The sequence below is a fragment of the Planococcus citri genome, chromosome 4 (assembly GCF_950023065.1).
Source record: "Planococcus citri chromosome 4, ihPlaCitr1.1, whole genome shotgun sequence".
Taxonomy (NCBI): domain Eukaryota; kingdom Metazoa; phylum Arthropoda; class Insecta; order Hemiptera; family Pseudococcidae; genus Planococcus; species Planococcus citri.
This window is the reverse complement of record NC_088680.1, coordinates 57,701,469-57,723,276: the sequence shown is the minus strand read 5'-3', so window position 1 is coordinate 57,723,276 and position 21,808 is coordinate 57,701,469. Positions and strand designations below refer to the sequence as shown.

The window sequence follows — 21,808 nt, the reverse complement described above, 5'->3', positions numbered from 1 at the left end:
GCGTAACCCCTCCTCCCCCTCGACTGTACGCCAACCTTTTGTATCATAATCTCTGTTACTGGCACTCTAATTACGATTTATCGCACCGCGAAATAAGGTAAACCCGAAACTAGGGAAAAAACACGCCAGCAGTAGGTAGGTACACCAGACCACGACGACGTAAAACGAGCACACGAATCCGGCCATCTCCATCAACATCATCGTCATGATCGTCACCATCATCACCATCATCGGTGTGAGTGAATCATCGACACAGTGGGATTTCAAGCAGTACCCATAGGTAGGTACATACATAAATGCATCACATGTAAGACAAGCAGAACTAAATGCATCAGCCAACGATTTCATCATTCTAACCGGTAATATGTAGAATGCCATCACCGTCCATTTATGCATTAATTTCTTATTCGTCGAAAAATACACAGGTAGAACCTATTTTTGACCAACTACTCACATTCATCGCCAATAAACTCGCATCGATGCCGAAGGTACACTTCAACAATACTCATTTTACCATCGAAGGCGAATGGAAAACAGGAATAACCACACATCGAGTAATTAATTTCGCGAAAACACATCTAAATATGAGTACCAGCTCGCCAACTACTTATACAACAGTATATTTCCATACAAAGTACACACATCACGGTCTTCAGCATACATTTTACGAGTATTCTAATATAACAAAAACTAAAGAAGAAAAAAACACACCACCATTTCCATACACATATTATGTATTAACCGTCCTATAATAATTAACGATTATCGCCCACTTTGTAACACGATATACACTGTACTTCGAAGGATAACCAGTCATTACCTTATACAGTTCTACATAGTATGTACTCGACACGTGAAAATCACACGACATTGTTTCATCGAACGATGCCACTGTCACCAGCAGCATTAGGCACCAGGGCAGGCCAGGTACCATCTCACAAAAAGACACATAAACACAGTGGTTATCACCAAAGCACCGTTAATCGATTCAAACAAGTTCATTTTTATCCCTCACATCACAATTATTTACGAACATTGCACCTGCACGCCGCCTCCAGGGTACAGCCACATTATTATGCACCTACAGAAAAATATTAATCACCAGAATCGTGTCAAGAGTCGAATAGGCTACGATCGAACGGTGGCGTCAAAGTTTATCCGCGACCTCTTCAAAGAATGCGGGGGATTGTTAGTCGGAATTTTCATTACATTAAAAAAATATCACCTCCTTCGAGGCAGAAAACTTGCTCGAATGTCATTTTCAAAATACAACAGAGTATTCGGCATTTATACTCGTCGTAAGTAAGCTGATACCGGATCAAACTTATGGCGAAGTCTTTCACAATATAACTAATGCAGCGAAAATCTCGCGTGTTGGATTTTTCCATTCGACTCCTTTCGTAGAAAAATCAACAGCAAACTGAACGTTTATCCCACCCAATTACACAGCTTCAAGCGAAATACAACTTCTTTCTCAGTTCGTAAGCTTTTAAAAAAAAGTCACATTCGCATATATTTAATGAGCAGGTGCCATAAAAGGAATGGAGGAAAATTACACATGATATTGCGAGTGATGAAAAAGGAAATTTTGAACAGAGTATCTCTAACGAATTCCAAAGAGTGAAATTATTCACTTTCTTTGATAAATTTCGACAACACCAGAATGCCTTGGTCTGAAAAAATCGATACTTGATCAATTTTTCATAATTCTCAACTCATTTTTTTTTCAAAGTGTTTTTTCAATGGAAAAAAAATCAGGTTGACTTTTTTTTTGAAAAATTCTTCACTTTATTTTGAAAATTACGATATAATTTTTAACGAAGTTGATCATCAGTTTTGTACTGTAGTTTTATAAAAAACAATTTTTCTGAATTGGAAATTTCCCCCTTTTTTCGACAATGTTTTTATTATATGCCCAATATTATTAGATATTCTGTAATTTCCTTCGATGAAACTTCTATTTTCAATTAGCTTCGAGAGAAAAAAACAAACGAACTTAAAAACTGAAAATAAAATATTTGATTGGTAAAAAAAGATCAGAGCTTTTTCCGACAAGATTTATCAATTTCTTTGTTTTCCGTTCATATTTGATTAATTTCAAAAACAAACGGGATATCCCCTCGACCCACCTCTTCGTACCAAGAAAAAAAACTATTTCAAGCATTCTAAATACCTTTTCTATTTCAAATTCAATATCGATGCTCGATGCTTCCTATAGCTAGGTTTTACTCCACCTACTTTAAAACCATCAATCATCGATATTTTCCTCCTCTTCCTACGAGCTCCCCAAGATACCTGCATTTATATTAGGTACTACATAGTAAAATTAACGAAGAGGAATAACAGCTGTTCGTCACATAGGTATACCTAAACTATTCAATTCATCATAAATCTCGTACCCAAGGCAATCAGACGATCGCAGATTGGTTTTTCAGTATTACAAACTATCATCATACGGTATTCTCAGCAGACCGTCGTAATAATTTCATCATTAAAACGTGCAATCGTCTGGATAGCCTCTTATGAGGAATTACAAATGAATATTTTCCAGAATGAACGTGGAAAAACTGAACACTACAAACAACACAAATATTGCCCTGGCTCATAAAAATACATCAAAATCGAAAAAATTGAAAAAAAAAGATTCATTACATTTGTTGCAGAATTTGTCCAAGTTTTTCAGAATTACAAATTAAAATCATACGGTATTCTCAGCAGACCGTCGTAATAATTTCATCATTAAAACGTGCAATTGTCTAGAGATAAGCGCTTATAAGAAATTAATCAACTAAGTATCAGTTTTTTTCCAAAATACAGAGCTCAATGAACATTAAAAAACAACAGAAATTCTCTCCAAAAATAGATCAAAATTCGAAAAATTTGCAGAAAAAAACGATGAACGGCTTACAGCAAAATACTCGACGCAGAATTCGTCAAGTTTTTCAGAATTACAATCAATAATCATACGGTATTCTCAGCAGACCGTCGTAATAATTTCATCATTAAAATGTGCAACTGTCTAGATAACCTCTTGTAAGAAATTATTAATCAACAATCAGTTTTTTCCAAAATACAGAGCTCAATGAACATGAAAAAACTATGTATCCTCACATTAAAAAACAACATAAATTGTCTCCAAAAATAGATCAAAATTCGAAAAATTTGCAAAAAAAAACGACGAATTGCCTACAAAACAACATAAATTTTCTCCAAAAATACACCAAAATTCGAAAAATTTTCAGAAAAAAACGATGAACTGCTTACAGCAAAATATTAGACGCAGAATTCGTCAAGTTTTTCAGAATTACAAATTAAAATCATACGGTAATCTCAGCAGACCGTCGTAATAATTTCATCATTAAAACATGCAAGAAATCTTCAAAAATACATAGCATAATAATAAAGATGGAAAACCTAACACTAAAAACCAATACAAAAATATTCTCTATAAATAGGTAAATCGAATCTGAAAAAATTCGCGACAAAACTACTGCAATCGTCGCAGAATTTGTCACGGGTTTTCAGAATTACAGTCTATAATCATACGGTATTCTCAGCAGACCGTCGTAATAATTTCATCATTAAAACGTGTAGCTAATTATCCACAAGTCCCGTCAATGCGAAAACACAATAAATTCGTAGTAAAAATATTAAAAATAAAATCACACGTTACCGAATTTCCTGCAGCGAGCACACCATTTTGAAAAATGGTTCCCAAAACATCAAATTCTAGATCTGATCACTACGTAATATTTCAACACTTATTCGCCACAAACGTCGTATTCGTACATCACACTTCTTACGTCTGTCCACCTTCGTTCCTCCAAAGGAAATGAAAAAAAGTCAACAAATTCGCTATCAGTCTCCTGTCACTCCAGCAGACAATCATTAGTCAATTGTACCTTATTACAATATGGTTTGTTCCTTCGCCATAGTCCATTGTTCAAATATGTACCACCGAATCTTCTTACTAAAAAGCAGACATTTTTTCAAAGAATTCCTGGCATCAATGGACTTCTAAGAAAAACCTCAACCGCACCACTTCCTAATAAACCTAAAATAAGCCTGCTGCAATTCCTTGCACCTGCGCCAATATTACTCCAGTCCATCAAAATAAGCCAATATCCTCGAGTAATTTACCTATAGCTTCCATCAATAATTTCATTCTCCATCATCACGACGATTTCTTCTTCCGAGTAAAGTCCACATTCTTTTGGAAATTCTGGTATACAACTTATCGAAAAATTCGCGATCGAACTAGCAACTACAGTACGTATCGTCGAGGCAACGATGACGCCATTTCGTTTCAAGTTCAACGAATCCAAAGTTCAAAAATTTTTATGGTAGGTACTTCTCGTCCTCGCATAAACTACAAAGAAAGACAGAGACACCAACACACCTACAAATAAACAAAATGTACGAGCACACGACGAACGTCGAACCTACGCGCTTAATTACACTCGTGCATATACAGTCAACCTTGAAACACATAATACGTTCGCCTGTCACCTACGATATACATACATACACATAGTCAAACGAGGAAGAAACAAAGCCTCCTAATCAATCCTATGCATGTATTGTAATACATACACCGCGACGAACGGCAGTAATTATTCAACCATTTGAAAATTTTTCACATCATCGCGAGACGACCGCGCGATGACGACAATGACCACCATTTTTACACACAGACAGACGAGAACGCTCAATTTTATGGTGCAGATTTATGGCACACAGCCTATGGATTCGCATCTACCATAGAAAAGGTAAAGGTATCCAGTCGTCGTGATATCAAGTACACATGCACATATTATAGTACACACAGGTAAAGGTAAAAGACGATTATCGATTCGTATTTCAGAATTACTAACACTATAATCACGCGGTTGTATTTATCTCAGAAGACCGTCGTAATAGTTTCATCATTAAAACATACGTGGTATAATCGTCTTATACCTTTACAGTTTATACCCAGCGAATTGACATAGGTAAAAGTACATCTATTCTATACATAGGTATCTTAAATAGTATATATCCACACTTAAGAGGTAACTACGATACATAATACATAGTATAATATTTACTTACATATACATATAAATTATTCACTCCAAGCTCTCTAGCATTTTGAATTAAGCTCCAGGAATACACACTCACTCGCGCAAAATGAACTGCACTTCTTCTAGTAACACATACGAGTACCTTAGGTTTAGGTAACTGGTAAGGCATATATATTTTACGAGTCGAAAACGAAAAATGCTAAACTTCGCACAATACACCACGCAGCATAACTAACTGGTCTTTAGCCCTTCTTCGTTCTTCGTCCCTTACAACTGCACAGACTTTCTTAAACATTGTACATTGTATTATTCGATGCTTTTTTTCTTCTTTCTTTCCCCGGTTTCTTTTCTTCCTTAACCTATATATTTTACCATGTATAGTCGTCTTGTCTCGTCGCCACGATCCCCGCAGCTTCTTCGAAGAATACGACGACGGGCGCCGCAGCCACCGTTACTACAGATACCAGACACGTATACAATACCGAGAAAATCTATTTTTTGACACAAGGTGAAGTTCATTTTGCATTCTTACGAATATTCAAGCAACCACATACTCTCGTTATACGTAAAAATACCTATACCGAATACAATGTTGGTAATTTAGAAGATATCTCCAGGTACGAACATTATGCCAAGGATTCTGGAGCACCCACAGTATCATTAATAATTCTCGTATCTCTTGTTGTTTCATTTGCAAATCAAAAGCATTCTAATTTGGATCTCTAAAACGCTTGTATTCGACGAAGAAAATCCACGAAGGTCTTTCAGTATTTCTCAATCAGTAAATATACATAGATAGAATCTTCTCTTAAAAATCAAAGATTCGTTGAAAAACGTCAGTGATTTATATTCATTAAAAAAGTCTTCAAAAACGGCTTAGAAAACAAAAATCTAAAAAATCTATAAATTAGAAAAAGGGCCAAGGGTTAAATATCAGGGGGTTCTAATTCTAAAGCACTCATAAAAATGAGGACTAATCCAAACAAAAATACTTCCAAGGATTGAAATCTACTCTCAAAATTTGAAAAAAAAACTGAGACTTTGACATGGATGTCAACTGAAAGCAATAATAATCAGTAAGTATAGAGCTCGTACTCGGTTTTTTCCATCAAAAAGTAACTTAAGTAACCAAAAAAACAGAAAAAAAAACGAAAAAGCAATAAAAAAACAACCAAAAAAGGGCAAAAAAAACTTACAAAACGTGAGCAAACAATAACCAAAAAAAGAAAAAATTTCAGGTTTCACCTCTGAAACTTGGTACCTAACTAAAAATGATGAAAATTGATTGAAAAATCGTGAAAATTTTTCAAAACAAAGATAGATAGATTTTTGTTCCCTCTAAAATCGACAATTTTTTTTTATACCGCCAGCTTGGCAAAAAAAAAAAAAATGCAAAAAATTTCTCATATAATCAGAACGAAAAATCCTTTCTGAAAACATATACATTCATTTTATAAATAAATTTTCAAAAATCCTCACAGGAGTAGGAAACGTCTCACGAAAATTATTTTAAAAATTCTTCAAGTTCACGGATCAATTCCCAAGGTTGGCAGCACTTCTAAAAATGAAATAATTCCACTTTTTTCACTTTTTTCCCTGAATCAAACATAAACACGTGCTGCTAAACTGCCCATGAACATGGCCCGAGCGAAGGTTACATTGCTCCACCGAAGTACTCGAGAAACATACGCGTTCTTCTCGCGCCCATAACATGAAATATTCGGCAATCTACATACTCAATCAATTTATTTTATATCCGTGATCCACAAAAGTGCGTTATTTTTGAGTATCATTGTAGCAGAGAGGGAGGGGAGGGATCACCACCGTCGTTCAAAAATAAGCATATGCGACAAGACGAGCATTACAACGACCAAATATAACAGAAGAGGATCAGAGAAATTTCGAAAAATTGTCTTCAAAAATATAAAAAGCACGACACAACAAGATACCTGTGACTTTAATACGCATACCATATTGTTCGACGTCGTTGTACTGAATATAATTAGCACACAAATACCTACGACGTAAATGTACCAAACTAATCGCAATACAAAATCATAGCAGTCCTTGAATAAAGCAAAATACCAATCGTACAATGTATTTATGCGTATTATGTTGATTTTAGGTGCATATTTTTAAAAACTCGCGATATAATTTTTTTTTTCATTACAATGTATCATATTTTTTTTAATGATGAGCCCACACTCACTCACTTACATAAATACTAGTTCATACCTTTGCAGAGGCGTATTTTCTGCTGCATACCTTTACATACATTGTCATCATAGAAAATCATAATACTACACAAATAAAAACACTAAAATGAAAAACAAAAACGGCGTGTCGTGAGGAAAACTACATAATTGTGTAGATAGATAAATGAAAAAAATAAAAAACAGGTAAATAGAGAAATATAAATACAGTAAGTCTAAGTACTTCTACGTAGTACATATGTACATGAAATAAAGTACTGATAATCCATAGACCGTTACCAGTAATATCGTCTTCTATTTCTCACCTTATCAACAACCGATTATGTCGTAACAGAGTTCACGAAAACTTACAAAAAAAAAAAAAAAAAAAAAAAAAACTTATCAGTTATCATCATTATTTTTCATGTTTACTTTCATATTTTATCGTAAAAATGTTCCATCGATGTTTTTCAAGCTAAGTTCTGAAATTTAGACCACTAGGATCATCCTTCAGGGTAGATGAATAATTTGAAAACAAGCGACATCTGAGGTTTTCTAAAGAGTTGTCTGCTGAAATACTCGTATTTCACAAAATGCAATTATACACACAAGAACCGTGATAGGTTCAAGCAACAAAATCCATCATAGCACCTACCTCAAAAGCTAATTAATATAACAGAACAGCATAAAATTCCTTTCAATACCACGGACATTAGGAGGCAAAAAAAGAGAAAATTTTTACAACTTGACCCCTCCTTCTACCAAAGCTCAAATTGAAAATTAAGGTACCCTTATCTCGACTTCGATGTGTGATAGGTTATCAAAAATAGAAAAAAATAAGAGAACTCTCCGAAATGCAGCACTAGTTATGTATTTAAAGTAACATACGCACTCGCCTACACTCGACAAAATAAGAAAGCTGGTATTATTCTTTGGAGGCGGGCATATCATATGGCGGCCGACGTTATCAAAGGAATTACATACATTGCAATAGAAATAAGGTTACGGTTACAGCAGATAACAACGTAAATACGATGAGCACAATTTATGTATTTACTTACTATCTATTCAAGTATTTACCCATCACAAATTTAAATAGCTCTTTACGAAAAAAAAATGAATTATATACAGATTTACACCGCAGAAATTAACGAAAATAAGCACAGAGCAATTTCAGCACTCTCCTCGACCCCTTTTCATTTACCTATTCTACGAGTAATTCCAAATTATTGATAGTTCCATTTTAAAATCTCTCTCCTGCAAAACGGTAAAACGTTATTAATAGGTACAAAAATTTCACTTTCATCGTGAAAAATTCCGCATCTCGTTCAAACTCCCACCCCCTCCCCCTCTTCCTCTTCCTCTTCCACTAACGCCGATCTATCATACGAAATCAAATTCCAGGCTACAAAAGAAAGGAAAAAAATTACCATGCCATTGTTTCAACCCCTTCGGATTTCGTTCCCTTCACATGCAACACACCCTTTTCGAGTAAATTCCACGATAAGCACGCAATTTACAACTATTGAGCCATCACTTTCAAAAATCTATCCGAACGCCCGCCCCAACGAAGGGGTTCGAAATGCATCCGACAAAATCCTCCAATCATCCACCCCTCGTACGATACACAGACATAAAAATGTGGACCGTACAACGTTAAATGTACCCTGGGCTGCGCTATTATTTTCACCTGAAATTTCCAACACAACCGTTCATTCTCCATTCGCATTTCCATAGGTACTTATCAACATCCGCCAGGCCACGCGAACGACCAACCCCGAAATTGGAAATTCGATACAGAAAATGACTCCCTACCGCCCATTTTAGTTTCGCTATCCACCTTTTTCGTGGTGCATGTGCATTCGTTCGTAGCTTCGTAGCTTCGTAGCTCGTAAACCGTACAGAGGATGGCCCATTAAAAAGGTCACAAAAAATTCTTCATTACGAGCTTTCTAATTTTTATTTAGAGCATTATTATAAAACTCTTTTTTAAAAAAACGGGAAATGAAATTTCGTATCTCTTCATTTTTATTGTAGGACCCTTAGTTTTTCCCAAAAATCGATTATTAATGATGAAAAAATTGATTTTTTACCATTATAACATCAATTTTCTCATATCATATACATTTTAGGCTACAACATACAATAAATAAATACTTCCAATTTGACCACTCGACCATCGATAAGATACAGCTCATGTACGAGAAGGACGGGCGTACGTAGCAACTTTTCAGCACAGCATCCTCGATTCACCTTTCAAGTTTCATCATTCGGACAATACAATAGCATTATTTGCAGAAGAAGGCGTCGACAAAGATGTTGAAAATTTTCAGCACTTACATTAGTCAGTTGCCTTGATAAGTACACAACACACCGATTCGAGGAGTCAAACGTGGACCACTATATCTTAAAACTCTCCTCGCTATACTCCATGAGCCCATCCATACTTCGTTTATGTACAACAAAGAGAGAGAAAGAAATTCAACTTCTCAAGATACACTATAGCACCTTCTAAAACTGACTACACCCTTCGTATAAGCAGAGGCGATTCGTAAATCGTGTACTTGTGAGTTCATTGCAAAGACAAACAAAAGCTCTCAAACCCAAGGACACTCCAAAACGAAATTGACCTTCTCGTACATACCTATAATTGCCAGCCACAAGATGAATCGAGATGACAATTTAATAACCAATAGTATTTCAATATTAAAATACCAATACTCCCAGACATTATTTTTTTTTTCAAATTTTATTCTAGTTTATCAAATTAAGGTAGGTGGGTACACTACTGTGCAGAAGTTGTACAGAAACAGACGAGTAAAAATTTTGAGAAAATTGTCCCATTTTTTCAAAAAAATCTCAACTTAATAATCAAGTCGGCCATTTTGTTGATGAATTTCCACTGTAGCTAAAATTTCAGAAAACATTTTTAAAAAATTGAAAGTCAAAATTTTCATTTTCAACAGAACTCAAGAATGATATTCGAATATTTTAAGATGTTCTGGAGTCTCCAGCAGAACCTTCCTTGTCCCAGATTTTCGAATCTCATTCCAAAATGACTGAAAATCAAGTCAGACGGTCAAAATAAAAATCACAAATCAACTGAGTCCTTTTCGAAAAAAATATTTGCACAAAAAAAAACTCTATCTGCATATTTTATGCACATACTAATCTACCTCAATTTAAATGTAAATTTTTTTACCCTCATTAGGTAAGCTGCGCCGATACACCAGTAAGTAATCAATGAGCCATCCGGATGTTTACCCGGTAGTTCAAGACACACATTGCAACTTGCCACAGATACCAAACTCAGGAGATGCGGAACATGCACCAGAAAAATTAAACTATGCGCATACTTATGCGCTTTTCCGAACAGAAATATATGCAAAAAATATACAAAATACGTGTTTTACGTACTCTTATGCACGTAGGAATATAATACTTAGGTACAATACGAGTATCGAAATACAGGTTTTTGAGCAGAGCACCTAACAAGATAATCATACGCAAATGATTCGCCCAGTAAATTACCCAGAAGCAAAATGGCAATATATAAAAAATTAAAATAATTCGCGCGTTTTACCAGAGGTCGAGTCAATTTCGCCAAACGTCAGTTTAAAAAATTAAATCATATTTCATTTTTCCAGAGATAATTGAAAAAAAAAAATGATCGTACCTGGATTAGATTTCTCTCCCCTACCATTAAATTGCGCGAAAATCATTAGCATAGTACACACTTTGGAATACCTTGAGCTCGTAATACTGTACGTAAGAATATGGCTCAGAAATCAACTGACCCCACGGTATATACATAAACAGTAGAGCTTTATACCTCGATAACGACGCACATAATATTATGTATGTATATCCACAGTCCACATAGCACCAAGGCTGGTTCTCTTTTTCGAATGTGGTTAAAATTATGTAAATTGTATCGCCGCCAATTTATACTATACTATTTGTGTTCCACAGAGAGACCCGAGCTACACTCGTACCTACACGTCGAAAAATAAATTCACTTCCCGAATTATGGAGAAAGAAAAATCAACCTCTAACCAGTCATACCTATACATAATGCTCAGTCCAATTTAAAATGTTCCATTGCGCCAATGAATACCTACCTACAAATAACCTACTCTACGACGAATAGGCTCGTAGATAGATCTAGGTAGACATAATAGGCACTAGGTATCCTTCAAGAAATGCACACATACCACGCACGCACTCATTTACCGGCTTAACGAGAGGTCGACGATGGTTTTATTTTAAGAATAAAACGGAAATACGCTCTCACGCGCCCATTATAGATTACTACAAACGGTCCAACCAAAAATTCAACAGTTGCCAAAAAATGCCAAGTTCGCGCGCGGTCGTATACTTTACGACAGCACTATGCACCTCGTATGTTTGTACATGTACCTACTTCATACCTACAGCAGCCGTGATGTACTTCGAAAGGCCGAATCCCGAACGTGTACCATCTCCTGTCATGCTGCATATGTCGGATTGACCACCCCAACTCTTCGATATCGACCACTGATTTTTGCCAATTCGTTATTATGCATAGTACATCTATTTTTAAAATTTGTACGGGCAGATGAATTGCTGGGAGGGAAGGGCAGGAGAAACTCAACGTGAAAAAATAATGCATATCATGAAATCAATATGATGATGTTCAATTTCGTTGTCAATTATTTTGATTTCAATCGCCATGATGCAGAATAAATAGTGATAAGGCAAGCATTGGGTCTTGAAGAGGAAGAAACATCCTATTAATTCGGTTTTGTACAATTTTTACCCATTGTCAATATAAAAATTTTCGATTTCTATAGCCTCCTCTCCACTCTCTTAGCCCAAAGTTGAAAATTTTAGAAATGTTTCAATTTTTTTCATTTTTTGGTTCATATGCTCTTAATCATCCAGGTAAAAAAATGACCCCTCAAATTTTCAAGAATTTCAAAACTTTGAGCTTCGGTCAAAAGAATGTTAGAAAAACATTGACCAAAAAATTGAATATCTTTCTCACGTATTTCTCAAATTTCTGAAAAAATTGATAAACCACTCATCCTACTGCTTAACTCTCATCTCTTAGCTTTACATACTCCAAGTCCAAATTTCAAACTACTCCCTTTCACTTTTCAAATAAACCTTTTTTCATTTTTTTTTCTATAGCACTTTTTTTCTAGCTCCGGTAACGAAATTCGGAGAAATTTCAGTATCATTGTTCCGTTGAAAAAATTAATGAGTAAAGAATGATCCAGAATCAGTTTCCTCCGCAATAATCGTGATCTCCTCCTCCAGCACCACGTTCTTGAATGATCGAAAGCAAATTCAAAACTTGAACAAATACCCGCTGGTGCATCGCGTAGGCGCATTTAAAAATACCAAAAAACTGCCGTTACTCTGACAACCACACAATTCGGGAAAAAAAAACCATCGTTCAGATGACAGACTAGCTTATTCGTGGTAAAAAAAATCTCTCGTACATATTTCCATTTCTTTCGTCATTTCTCGTTATAAAAATATCAAAGTAGGTAGAGGTACACAATTACACATTTATGAAATTTTTCACCATCGATAACCGCAACCACAACACTTCTTTTCTCATCCACAAGCTCGAGATACGTGGCGGCAATTTCCCCGAAATCAGACCTGAACTATACACACTAAGAACCTGTATCGAAGCGATATGCACTTCCTGGTGTCTCATTCATTTATCTATACATTTTACTGGAAATATTTTTGGGCCATGAATTCGTCGAATACAATGTCAGCAGATAAAATCGTTATCGCTGATAAAAATTATTTCATTATCTCGTCACTCATTCAGTCATTTCCCAGCAGGATGTTTACTGAAATCATATGTACATTATTAGGAATAAAAACTCAATTTTTTACGAATCTTATCCGCCCCAATTTGCAAAATTGAATAGGTATCTAAATTTTTTTCCAACCTTCCCTCCCCCCAGGATGCAATATTGCAGTCACATCTTCCTATTCTCTCCAAAAAAAAGCAATATTACTTTTTTTTCTGGCAACAAACTCACTTTAAAAATGCACACTTGTTCTTTAAAATAATTCTTCAAAATGGGAGAAAAAATCTGCTTTAAATATTATTATTTCGGGTCAATTGTTCGACCTTTTGACCACTTCTTGACCTAAAATGCAATTTATCGACTGTCTCGACCAGTGGACATCAGACACGCTGGGTTTATAGATGTATACGACAAACTCCACTCAGAAGTTGACTCTGAATATCACAACACAAATTTTTTCGCGCAATATTCAATAATAATTGAAGAAAAAATTCAAGTTTTTGCAACAATGTAAATTTTACAGATACTCGCCCGCTTTTTTAAATGAAATTTTATAGCTATTTTTGTACTTTCGTACTTTTTTCCTGGTAGATAGCCCGCATTAATTAACGTGATATTGTTCCATTATTCATAAACTAACTTACTCATTTTCACACGAGGGAAACATATTCTATGTATAATCTCTATGGCGAAAAATCGTGCTCACCTGAAACAAAACAAAAACACAACGAAGATTAGTTGATTTCAATATATCGTTTCATAATTCTACCTAAAATATGTAATTAACAACGCAATCTCATTTTCAAAATCAATAAAAATATGTAATCTTCAAATTTCCGAAAACGACAGCTGCGATTTCAAGCAACACCAACTCGTTTTTCCATTCTTTCGCTTCTACTGCTACAAATATTTCAATTTTCTAAAATACACCAGCGAGAGAAATTGACAACATTCCTTTCCTCAATTTCTTCAGTTCAACTAACTCAAACCCATGCACTACTGATAACACCTACACGCTGGCAGAAAGACGAAACAATGCTTTTTCCTCATTACACTCTAGACATTTCTTCCTTCTTCGACATTAAAACCACGAAACCATCCCATCATCGTTCCACTAATTGAAAACCCATTCCAAAAAAAAATTCCAATTTCGCGAAATAATAATTTACCAAGCGTAAAACAAAGTACTGCAGTAAAACAGCTTTGGTTTGGTTTACTCGCCATAGCACATCTATAAATACGATTCGTTTCGATAATTTCCAGCAGCTCCAAAAATACATCGTACGTTTGTTCGCTTCTGCGGCGGATATTTTTATACCGTACGACGCGTTATCGCGTAAAAACGTAAAATAAAAAGCGCTCTAGTATGAAAAAATTCCTTCAATATACGAAAAAATAATAATAATAATATGTAATAAAAATTAAAACATCGGCGTCACCCTCACCGTACCTCAGCGACCACACGCCATTCGCAATATTCAAGTTGATAGGCTTCTGCCACACACATTTTTTTTTTTTTTTTTTACAAAAAACGTAAATAAAGCATAGGTACTTTGAGTTCAGTCATTCTATATGCGCTGATTACGCCATTTACTATGTAATATATGGCAACACCGCGTTTGAAAAATAACACTCGATTAAGTACCTGTAAAATTTACACCAAAAATGCTCCAGGGTAGACGAATTGAATTGCTGGTTGTTTTCGCGGGGTGGTTAACCTTCGTAGGTTCGTTTGGAATTTTTTTTTCTTATAACTACCTACTATGTGTACTACTACGTATTCGTCTTAGGATAATTCCGTCGTAGTAAGCGAGTATTTGTGCACTTCCTGCAATACGAGAATCGAGAAAATACACCGGCCAACCGACCGACCGACTGAACCCTCCGCTATACCTAATCAAGTCCATTCATCAACGATATCTCTATTCAAATCCGCACAACAGGTTCGTTTTTTTTCTCGTTCAAGCCACAGAATAATAGAATGCAGAATACGGACGGAGTATCTAAAACCCATACGAGCTAGCAGTATAAATAACCCAACTAAAAGACCATAGGAAAACGTGCTTCATATTCACCAAACCAAATGCGAAAAAAAATAAAAAATAAAGAGAAAATCACGAAACGAATAACTTCTCCGCCGAATACCAATTTAATGACGTTCGAGATATAAATGCACGCTGAGAGTTTGCTGAAAAAAACCCTCCAATCATCGCCACCCATACACAGTCAAGTTTTCGGGGGAACTTGCAACCAACCAGTTTGCTGCAGATTACATGTAGCTTTATCGAGAACCCAAAAATACCATTCAATTCATTCGAACGAGCAACATCAGATCATCAGTGAGAGTCATACGTTCTCGAAAACTCTACATGTACAAGAAGAGTCTCTTCTGGTTTTATACTCGTGCAAGTTCATCTCGCATTATTCACCACAACAATCTGGTTCGCTGAATACTAGATCTGCAACCTGTTGTTGTTGTTGTTGTTGTTTTTGTTGTTCTCGTGGTTCTGATTCCCACCAGCATCTCTTCCAACTAACCTCCTGGAAACCAAAACCTGCACCCGTCCAATGAGCAACGCGACCCGACCATCAAATTTTTCGTCTCGCTAATTAATCCGATCGTCCATCGTTGTTCCCAATTAAAGAGTAAAACACGACGAAGTTTTATTCCAGCTTCGCGTATACTCGTGTTTTTTTTATGACTCACACTGCACGTAACGTGCGCATCGAGAGTAGGTACTTCAAGATCTATCATTTCGAACAAATCTTATGTACCTACCGGGTGTACCAATTATTTGGATCCCATAAATGCATCCAGCTGCAATGATAGTACAGGTTATTTCAAAAATTGGTGACGATGGTCGAGAAGAACAGAAGAATTATATAAAATTTCTGCGATGTCTTGTTCTCAAATTTCGCTCATTTCTTCTTTCAAAATTAACTGTGTTTCCGAGATTCTCCCTTCCCCAATTGAGAATGAACTTTCTACACAAAATCAGTATTGACGTAGATCTAAATTCCTAACATCTGATGAATGTCGAAAAATTTTTCGGAAAATTTGAAACAGCTTTACTGATGCATTTTGAATGGCTTACTGACGTTTTGACAATTTTATTATTCACGGATGCGAAGGACACTTTTTTCACTAGACAGTGCCGCCAAACACATTTTTTGAATTTCTGAACAAAACACTTTTCGGAGTCGAGGAACATTGAAGGATTTTCAATGAATTCTTCATGAAAAATGCAGAATTTCTCAGCCAAGTGTGCAAGTTTCTCAACACTTCTACGATTCTCAACGTCATTTTGTCAAATACAAGTCTTACAAAAGCCACAACCTGAGATACTCCATGGTCAGACCCCATAACGTGGTCGTACACACAACTCCCCAATCTGCAACTTGCAGATACTACAGAACTCCTCCAACCCTAATTAAGCCAATCGTTTTTGTTTCAAAAAATATATTTGCCAGAGACTTCCCCTCACCCTTCCTCAAAAATTCGAATCGAACTTTTAGGATACAATCAATCGGTCAAACCTCGTCAGGACACCCGGTATACCTCCATTAATTATACGAGCAGAGCATCCTCAGCCACGAATAGTTCTCGTTACACGACAGAATTACTTTTCATACACGTTCCTTATCCGAAATAAAACCACCGAAATTACCTCCATGGGTTATTTTCTCGCTCTCGACTGCTTCCTTTCTCTCTCTGGCACGGACACGAATCAACGTAATTCATTCGAGGTGGCCAGCCACACAGTCTCATCGCATGCGAAAGATTACATCTACGAAGAAGACGAAGCGAAGTAAGGTGATGGTGATGGTGTTACACTTACTTACGTGAGTCTGTGTATACTATTATCATCGAAGAGTTATACCCAAAGTCAACGTAATCGTGACTTCGGCGCAATAATAAATAGAATACACGTGAAGTAAGCTAGATAGAGAGGCAGCAACACAGATCGAAGAAGAAAAAAATCTGCACGATGATTAATATGAGCGCTGGTACCATTGGAAATTCAAACAACACGCCAGCGTGACCTTGCCATTTGCCAAAAACCACGATGATTTGCAAGTGTACAAAAACTAATCGTTTTTTTTTCTTCTCTCTGTCTTTTTTCTTTTTCTGTCTGTAATACATACATCCATCTCATATCTATAGATCAAATTCTGCGATATGACCAAGCGAACAAAACATACTGCATCGTTTATTTCATTTCAACAATCAACAAACCAACTCACTCCTCTCTGATCTTTAACTCAACTGGTTTCTGTCACTTGTCAAGTCGCCCTAATCGATTCAATTATCGCGAAATCGGAGGAAGTGAAAAATATTACATTCAGAAACATCCATCGCATTGCCCGCCTTGCCTCGTCGTCAAAAATCGTCAATTTCATTGACATTAAACACTAAGAGAATGGAACATATCGACATCGGCACGAATAAAGAGTGTAAAAAAAGAGAAATATCAATTCAACGACACAGCACACGAGTACCAACAAAAAAACACACACATTCATATATATATAGTCATACCCAGTTGCATACCAACTGCCGAGTGTAAATCAAACAAGGAAAAACACACATAAATTAATGAAAACTCTGTCGACAGCTATCAAAAAGCCACTTGACATACATATAATATTATGTAGAACACATTCGCGACGACGACGACGGTGCAGAAAAAAAATCAATCCTTCCATTTTTCACGATACGATTCTTTACTTCAAGTCAAATGCCTCATTCAAATAAACACTCGTGATTTTTACAAAACAAAACCCCAGAAAAATATTCAATAGGTGATCATCAAAAAGTATCATTTTTGCAACAAATAAAAACTCTGCATCGAGTAACATTCAACAAAATTGTTTTCCAATTTCTAGCTCCTCCTACCCCCTCACCCAATAGAATTTTTGGGACAGAAATCACTTGAAAGAACTCTGAATTCGGTGGAGGAGGAAGAGGGAAGAACACGGAGGAAAACCCTAACCAATTTTTTTCATCGTCTAAAAACAAAGAATATACGATTTTGCAATCAATATTATTTCTTTCACAACTTCGAAATTCCTGTGACAATGAACTGCCTAAAAATCCGATCGCAAAAATTTTACTGCGTATAATCAACATCAAGGGTACAAACAACCTCAGTACATAGACCTGCACGTAACCAAGATAGAACACCGGTTAAATTCAGGTAAGAAAGGGGAACCCAAGTACGCAAAATAGCGTTATTGTGAAACAAATGACCCCGAAAATTCCTTACATCGAAACACACAAGTGCGGAAATGAACCCTACACATACACGAACGACCGACCGACCCAACATTTCAAACCATCTGCATTTGGCGATACCGCAGCACCCCACCACCATCTCAAGCCTCCTGCCTGGTCCATCGCCTTCATTCTAAAATGTTGTCGTCATCGTAATATTCGTCGCCACCCTCGCCTCGCCACCGCCTCGACCATTAATTCCAATTCCTCGCCAAAACAACACAAAACCCGAGTAAACGCAGCCCTACGATGGCATAGTAAATGGGCAGAGCAGATACACGATAATGCCAAGATGAAGACAACCCGAGAGAGAAAACGACGTCGAAAAACTCGCGCCATAATAACACAGCAAAAGCAAAAACAGCTGTTTACGAATACACACGCAAGAAAGAGAACCTGTGCAGCGTGTTTTGTAAAAGGAAACATCGCTGTCGCTGCTGCAAAGGCGAAGGAAGACGGCGACCTTTTCACTTGCAATTCTCTCGCGCCCCGCCACGACTTTGGCCTGAACCCTGAAGTAAGTATGAACTCGCGTCAATTTTTTATATACAAAATATACACAATAGAAAAACCACCTATCTCAAGTCATATCCAATATCCATATTCCATAGACACCGAATAAAACTGTTTAGATTAAATCTGGAGAAATCCGAAGCTGCGCCACCTGGACTGGGATCTTATTCAATGCTGTGTCCGATATTGTAGCATTACTTCCCCAGTTCCCCTAAATCTTCAATTTATGTATTTTTTCAAAACAGGTAATTCATTTCTTTTGCAAAATTTCAATTAAATATCGCTGTTTCAGTTTTCTTAAAACGGTGTATTTCAATATCAAAATATACCTCATATTATTTTGGATTTTCAATGAACAAGATTCTATCATTCCAGAATGAGTAATATTTCCTGGAAAATATGAACGAAAATCCGCATTCCAGACCTGCAGGTTCCGGTAGCCTAAACCCTGTAATAATAATATCGTACCTAATCATTCGAATTTCTACATTTGATTTCATGATATTTTATCAAGACTAACCGCCTCTTCGTAAAATAAGAAATTCGAATATTTTCTTCAGAAAAAAAAATCCACACAACAGTTTTCCAACCACGATCGTCATGATGACGCTCCCGAGTCAATTTTTCAGCTGCTAAAACGAACGCATCGACTCTTTACAACTCAAATTCAACTCAGACAAATATGTATTTTTTTCTGACCATGAAAACGAACATTAAAAAAAACGATGAAAACATTCAAACGAAATAACATTGTACACATCTCAAATCTCATACAAAAAATATTCACTCTTCGATGAAAATTCCATAAATTTGAAGAATTCGTTACCCTTGCGTCACGTTTAAAACGTAAAATGCACGTACAATTCAAAAGGACACAAAAACAACGAATTCCATCATCCGATACAGTACCCTGGAACAAAATAACAAATAACGAAAGAAGAAAAAGAAGACCAAGACATTCCTAACATGCTTGTCGATTTTTCAAAAGCTAACGGCGATATCACGATAACAGCAGTTCACATAGGTAGATATTTTCTCCTTTGCAGCCTTTGAACGTGCTGAATTTCAAATATAGAGACACGCTGATACACCTACAAACTTCTGAAACTTCCCTTAGGTAGATTGTTCGACTGTGTGCTTGGAATTTCACTGTTTTGTCAGAAAATAATTTTCTGAGACGAAAATTCGGCTTCAGCTTTGAAAATGAAAACATTTTAGAAGTTGTTAATAATTCTTGTTATATTACGTACATCGTATCATCTCGCACAGTCTTCAGAATCAAGAGAATTTTGATTTTATAAAGTTTTGAAGAAATGAAATTATATTTTCAGGACCAGAAAAAATGATCGAATTTTGGAATATTTTTCAACGCTGAATTTCTATGTACTTTTCAGTAGATGTTCAAATGATCAATAATTGATCACTGATCACTTATTCGAGAATTGTAATTTACATATTCTCTTGTGAAATGATCTCAGCGGACTCTGCATTCAGCTCCTCATAAAACAAAAATGAACAAATCTCCATTCCAAGCTCCAACTCACCACTTTCCAAATTATATCTACCCACCAAAATTGAAAGAAAATAAAATCCAAGCAGCGATTTCAACAAACACCCAAGTCGTCAACCTACCATTACCTTCATTACGTTCGGCGATAAGCACATTCCGTTCATAAATTAGAAGCAAAAAAAAATCGCGAAGTCAGAACTATGCAAAAAAATCACCATTCTGTACCAGAGATAAAAACCACTAAATACAATCTCAACACACCTCCCTACCAACGCTTCAGGGTCGCATTCGTCCAAATCAAGGTCACCAGTACAAAGACGCTCATCTCATCAATTCGCTGCCCCTGCTGCCTTCCCCATTGTCTAATTTTTCCGCCCTTCTGACACTCGTTACGACGTCGTCGTCGTCGTCGTCTTACTACACATAGAAAACCCATAATAATGGAACAAAAATCGAGGAAAAAAAAGAAGAAAAGCACAACAAAAATACACACATAATCCACTGCCTCTCTCTCGCTCCTGGTATAGTATAGTAAAAATACGCTGCTCCGGCAAAAGGAGAACGCGGTGGACGCCTCCCCCTCCCCTCACGGGACGCATACCGCGAAAATAGCGCAAAACGACGCTTACATTCGCATCACACACCAACACACGCACACACTTCCACCCACAACACAAAGATGCAAATCCCACAACAAAACTCGACTATTGCCACAGTCGCGATCGCCGCAACAGCAGCAGCACACAGAGACCGGGCAATAAAAAAACCGTTCACCGTGAAAAGTGAAACCACGCTGCGGCGTACAACGTTGCCTGCGACGTTGCCGAAACCCGGACATAATCGGATGTAAACACAGTACATAGCCGCATTACCGAACCAACAAAGCGGCAACGTCTTTACTTAGTAATTTTCCCGTGTCCTTGGAACCCCCTTCAAAATTCAACGCTCATATCCGATAGAAGGAGATAGAGTGAAAGAGAACAGAGGTGCCGCGCCGCGTCGCCAACCACCCTCACCCAGTCCGCACGTACAATAACACGTCATCAAACAACGGTGCTAGACAAAGAAGGCATGACCCGAAAAAAAATACACCAGCAAGCAGATAGACAGAGACAGAAACACTCAGCAGATAACCAGCCACATCACAGAGCAGTCGTCCAAAGAAGGTGGCAAAGAGAAGGAGGAGGAGGAGGAGGCATAAGAGAGGGAGTATGCCGCATTTAAGAGCAACAATGACAGAGAGCAACGTGCTATTGAAAAGAAGTACCGCGCACTATGGACAGTGCGGTGTGGTGGGGACGGCGATGGCGTTAACTCGACGTTAACACACGCACACAAGCTACAAAAAACATTAGCGTTGGCGGAGGTTGCAACGCGGCTCATCTCCAAAGTGTGAATTACCAAGTTGCTCTACACCGCCTCAGTGATGTCAGGAGGTG

The 21,808-nt window shown here is 36.8% G+C and overlaps 1 protein-coding gene across 6 annotated transcripts in view; it reads right to left on the bottom strand.

The window, feature by feature from the left end:
• Positions 1–21,808, bottom strand: part of LOC135844208 (uncharacterized) — a 73,853-nt gene that overhangs the window by 31,408 nt on the left and 20,637 nt on the right. The window contains exon 3 of one of the 6 annotated variants that reach the window (XM_065362354.1): positions 13,716–13,777. The exons of 3 other annotated variants lie outside the window; for them this stretch is intronic. In XM_065362354.1, the coding sequence (XP_065218426.1) occupies positions 13,716–13,738 (23 nt within the window). In that variant the 5' untranslated portion in view covers positions 13,739–13,777. Of the gene's footprint in view, positions 1–3,673; positions 3,715–5,091; positions 5,115–13,715; positions 13,778–21,808 lie in introns of those variants that run through there. 2 more of the 6 variants (XM_065362355.1, XM_065362352.1) reach the window with 2 other exon arrangements.